General features: G+C 52.7%; 1 protein-coding gene across 1 annotated transcript in view; it reads right to left on the bottom strand.

Annotated features, from left to right (window-relative positions):
• Positions 1–866: 866 nt before the first annotated feature.
• NPY2R (neuropeptide Y receptor Y2) overlaps positions 867–5,509 on the bottom strand; it is a 12,617-nt gene continuing 7,974 nt past the window's right edge. The window contains exon 2 of the mRNA XM_032952185.2: positions 867–4,727. Within this exon, the coding sequence (XP_032808076.1) occupies positions 3,261–4,610 (1,350 nt within the window). The 5' untranslated portion in view covers positions 4,611–4,727 and the 3' untranslated portion in view covers positions 867–3,260. The remainder of the gene's footprint in view (positions 4,728–5,509) is intronic.

Here is a 5,509-nt window from a genome sequence, read left to right as displayed (position 1 = left end):
ACGTGGATTGACAGAGACGCGAAAATTACCATTATTATAGCACTCACTCCGCCACTCACGAACGACCATCCCTATGTTAGATACGACGGGAGAAGGCTGTCGAAGTTGCGCCAGCCGAAGTCAAGTCTGAAAAATCATCACGGAACGCGGCGGCGCCCCCCTTTTGCAGACGCACACTGTGGAGATGGAACAACTAAGTCAATTCGAGAGCAGGTGCTGGACGGATTGCTACGTCGCAGGACAGTGAGAGATAGCAACGGCTTGCGGATATCCTTCGTCCAGCAGTGGATCGAGCACGGACGATGATCCTCAGTAAATATTCGCACAAACGGCAACGCACTCGCTGTGCGAATGCACATTGGCTGGGCTTGCCACGTGCGAATGGCATCCTCGAGTCACAGGTAATGATATAGAAAATCATTGTTTGCACAGCGCTCAGTCTTAATTCAGCTGCACGTGCAGTGGGTGTGCAAAGATCACCACTGCAGGAATGGCTTACCCATGGTTGCATTGCAGCTTTAAAAAAAAACTGAATCTCGAGTGCCTGCGATATCTCTCATATGTCGTCGATGCACGTCAACTAATTACCTGCTTCTCACACAATGGCAGTGTGGACTAAATGAAAAGCTTTTTGGGAATGTAGACTGTCTAAACCTATATGTTCTGGTGTCAAGTGTTGGGGAGAGAGGGAGGGAGGGAGGGGGGTTAGGGGAGGGGGGAGGTACGGGGGGAGGGTTCAGACATCACACGCCACTTATGCTAGCCGTGACCAGTAATCAAATTCAGGTCCTTGGGTTTGTAGTTTTTTTTCTTTCTGGGCGAACCGCTGCACCACCACGCCACCGCCATGCGTTATACTCTGCAGATAACATACATGATCATTCTTTTCTTTATTTCTTTTTTGAGACATTCCATTTTACAGGGTTCACAGTTGTACAAAACGATATCCAAAAAGGAATCACAAGTGTAAACGAGTACGTGTATCACCACAACAGTCAGCATATACAATATATAAACCACTTGTCTATTTTACAAGCAATTTCCCTCTACTCACATTATTTCGTAGAATTATAATCACAAGAACAAAACAATTAAACGCTGTATCCACATGTACGGTATTATAATTGAGAACGGTGTTACGATGGTAACGCTATGCTGTGTCAAATAAAAGCGTATTCCTACATTATTGTGTACGGGCGATAGTTTAAGGCATCAAATGGTGGTTCAGCACACATATAAATTAACATTTACATCAACAATGAGTGGCGTATCAATGATACGCTGGCATTCGTTACAATTTGAGAGTGTGCACTTGATATCGCGTCATAATAGCAAGGTTGAACAAGCAACGCTTGCAAACCAACAAACTAAATCCGGCAGGTGTGTCCGTTGAATTCAGTTGTGATGTTAGTTGTTGGGTTTTTTTCCCCTGCCTGTGCAATGCCTGTGCAATTGTGAGTCAAGCACGTGTAATTGCACACTGCTCACTGAAATAAAAGGAACCACTCATCAATTGTTTTGCCACAGTAAGTGGAAGTGCGCTAAAGGAATTGCGATATGCCGTGCTATCGCTGTAGTTTGCAGTCCTTTGTCGACACATTGAATGGACGAAGGCCTCGCCACGTCGCCTTGGTCATGGGTGTTTGTGTAATCATACTTCACCGTGCTGGTCAAGTGCGCATCAGTCGAGTGAGGTGGGCATGTTAACCGTAGCCGGGAATTGAACTTAGGTGGCCAGTTTCTGAGCAGGATCACGATTCACTACGCGTGCCGCCTACGCTATAACACTCGCCGTTAAAGCATTTTCGTTTAGCTTAATTGCCAACAGAAATATCGGAATTTAAACACTTGAATAGTGATCATTACAGCCTCATTGTGGGCGTATAGTGAATGTTCTACGACCAATTGAACTCGAATTGAGTTCGTATATAATGTTGGTGACTGTTTCGTCATTGATCCATTAAGTGCTCACGCGTTAATTCGTCAACAAGATGTACACATCCATAATACAGTTTTTTTGGTTAGATCGCGTAAACATATCAATGTGTCGTTAAACCCGCCACCACCCGACACAGCCAATGTATTAAGGTTAGTCACGTAAACAGAACATGCCAATTCGTTACTAGTACAGCACACCGGTGTGTTGGAGAGACAAGCCACAACATTTACAATCTCAGTACAACGTTTCGCTAGCAATTGCAACTAGCTTCATCAGGCGATATCCAGATTTGTGGAGACGTCTTCCTGTTTCGTTCCTTAAACAGAGGGCTAGATGTGATGACAACACTTGTGTGCTCTTCTTGCGCGAAGTGTTCTGCTTACGTGACAAACTTTACTAATTGGTTGTGTCGGGTGGTGGCAGGTTTAACGACACATGTATATATTTACGCGATCTAACCCCCCCCCCAAAAAAAACCTGTATTATGGATGATATTGGTCGCGAAAGCCTACGTGTTAAAGAGGTACGCAGCTGGTACGTAACTGTGCAGTAGACAAATACAAACCATGTCGTTCATTAAAAGGTGCGCTCCGTTAAAAAAAAACAACGCAGTCGTTACAAATTGGGCTTCCTTGGTAAGCACAGTTCTCTGTGCGATCTTCACGTGATCTCCGCGCACGAATTATAGCGTGTTTGTTGCGTGCGTGACACCTTCACGGCAAGCCGAACGGTTGGTCGTCTGCTCGGGTTGAAGCCTTGACCTCGTCCACTCATGCGTCATATAGGAGGTATACTCAATGCAGGCAACACACATCATCATCATCAAAACCATCACCACCACCATAATCAAACGAAACACGAACGCACATTGTCGGATGCCGTGCCGTTGTCTCAAATCCACAGCTCCCTGGGCCGATACATTGTTTTTGCTTTTGTAGAAGAGGAAAACACCTTTAACACATCACCTTGGCTGAACTGCTAAAAATCCGGCACCGACTGAAACAATAATGTTATATGCAGCGTATACCAGTACACTACCGTCGGTGTGCGGCCTATCGTCACTCTACTGCTAGATGAAGACCTCCGCACATCGTGTCGGTCAAAGGCGTTGCTCGGCCATACTTCAGGCCGCTGGTCAGCGCCTGTTGGTGAAAGCGTTGAGGGTGAGGGTGGGTGGGCTATGATGCCCTGAACCGGTTCTGATATCACTCGCCACGGTCACTCCAAGGCGGGATTTAAACTCAGGTCGCCAGGCTCACAGCGCCGTGCGCTAACCACTGCGTAACTGCCAGGACATAGTTGACATACGTTCGATCAAATGTTACGTGTCCACACTGGGCAGAGGCGCTTTCTCGTCCGCTGTGCCGGCGAATGTCCTCCCATGCCGCTCCGCATCCCCTTCCGCCGGCACGCGTTTACGGCGGCCGTCTATGACGCTGCTGGTGGTTGTCTGCGTCCTGTCCGACGTGGCGTCGGCTCTGACTCCAGAGGCCACACATTGCTGCTGCTGCTGCTGCTGTTGTCGGCGAGGTCCATCCCGGAGAGACCGCGTGCGCATCGATGCCAACTCAGTCTCGGGCCGGATCGCGTCCGTGTGTCGCTCGCAGCGGAACACGGTGAGGAAGCCGTTGCGGTAGTTGGTGTTCATCCACCCGTAGAGAAACGGGTTGGCGAAGGTGGAGCACATGGCCACCACGTGGAACAGTGTGTAGACGAGCTTATACTCTGACAGGTCCAGCACTCGGCCGTGGATGTCGCTGGCGAGTTGGAAGGCGTTGAAGGGTAGCCAACTGACGGCGAATACCACCACAACGCTCAGCAGCATCTTGGTGGTCTTCTTGCGACGGCACTGGCGGTCCACGTTGGCCCGGCCGCTGGTTCCGGGGCTCACGTGGCTCCTCAGCTTGGCCCAGATGCGCACGTACGCGCACGTGATGACGCACAGAGGCAGCACGTACTGCAGCACCAGCATTGAGACGCTGTAGATGATCGCGTCGCGCTCCTGGCCGCCCGGCCAACTCTCGGTGCACACGGCTCTGCGGCCGAGTCCCGGGAACTCCACGTGGTGATACTCGCGGAAGACAGCCAGCGGGGACGCGAGCACCGCACCCAGACCCCAGATGGCGGCCACGATGATGAAGCTGACGGGCTGGGACAGGCGGCTCTCGAGGTGGTGCACGATGCAGCGTTGGCGGTCGAGCGCGATCGCCGTGAGCGTGAGCGTCGACACGAGCACGGCGAGCGCCTGCGAGAATGGCACCAGGTGGCAGAGCACGGAGCCGAAGCTCCACTGGTCCGTGAGTGTGTAGGCGAGCGTGAAGGGCAGGCAGAGCGCGTTCACGAACAGGTCGGCGAGCGCCAGGTTGGCGATGAAGTAGTTGGTGACGGTGCGCATGCCGCGGTAGCGCGCGATCAGGTAGATGACCAGCGAGTTGCCCACCACGCCGAGCAGGATGATGATGGAGTAGGCGGCGATGAGCACCACCTGGACGCCCAAGAGCTTGGTGCTGTCCCGCACGCCGAGCTCAGACGCGACGACGAGGCTGGGCTGCGGGCCGCTCTCGGGAGACGCGAGAGCCCAGCCGTCGGCGCCCGACGTCTCGGCCGCGTCGTCTCCCTGCTCCTCGCTCAGCGTCGTGTTGACGTCCACCTCCAGGTCCTCCGGTGCCATGGCGAAGGAGAGAGCGCGAGGTCGGATCCGCACGACCGCTTCCTCTTGCGTTCTCCTCCACCGACCTGCGCCAGACGGCTCCCCCCCCCCCCACCCCGCGTCACCTGGAGGGCTTATCTGTCGGAAAGCGGCAATGGCATTACCGTTAACGATTCACAGCGAGCCCCGATGGACGCAATTGCCGTTTAGAGAGCGATTGGTGAGCCCGCGGGGCATCGAGATAACGCGGGTTTCATCTGGCGAGGAGATAGCCACGCCGTTCACGTCGCGAGCAATGCAGAGCGCTGTTAGCAAGCGGACCATCGCCGCTGCACGTGAGCGCTTAAAAACGCAATCGGCGCGCGGTTTGAAAAACCGCGAATTTGTTGTCCTTGCCAGAGTTCGCTGCGGTACCGGAGACGCATCGCCAACACCACCACCACCGCCACGCGCCTGGGTTCTGGAATAGAATCAGCTGCTATGCTCAACCGCGGAAGTTCAGCTTTGTTCCGGGCAGCAGGTCGATATTCTCTGGCACTTTAACACAACTGAAGAAATGCGATGCCCGATTAGCCAAGCGACGATGCGGGAAATAGCACCGCTATCTGCATCGCTGCCATCGGCAGCAGCAGCAGCAAAACAACGAGGGCTCACCTTTTTTTATTCCTTCCCCCGTGCACATCAAACTTGGGTCGTTGCGACAAACGCCGAGTAAAGCCTTTGCCGCTGATCGAACGTTGGCGCGCCTCCTGATATTATATACACCAGTACACCCACGCACTCTCTCTCTCTCTCTTACACACACAGACTCTCTCACACACACACTCACACACACACTCACACACACACTCACACACACACCCTCACACACACACTCTCACACACACACACTCACACACACACACCCTCACACACACACT

This window comes from Petromyzon marinus, chromosome 11 (assembly GCF_048934315.1).
Source record: "Petromyzon marinus isolate PM22_M1 ecotype Great Lakes invasive population chromosome 11, UKy_Petmar_22M1.pri1.0, whole genome shotgun sequence".
In the NCBI taxonomy this organism is placed as follows: domain Eukaryota; kingdom Metazoa; phylum Chordata; class Hyperoartia; order Petromyzontiformes; family Petromyzontidae; genus Petromyzon; species Petromyzon marinus.
The sequence above is the reverse complement of the archived record's forward strand: the minus strand, read 5'-3'. Positions and strand labels throughout refer to the sequence as shown.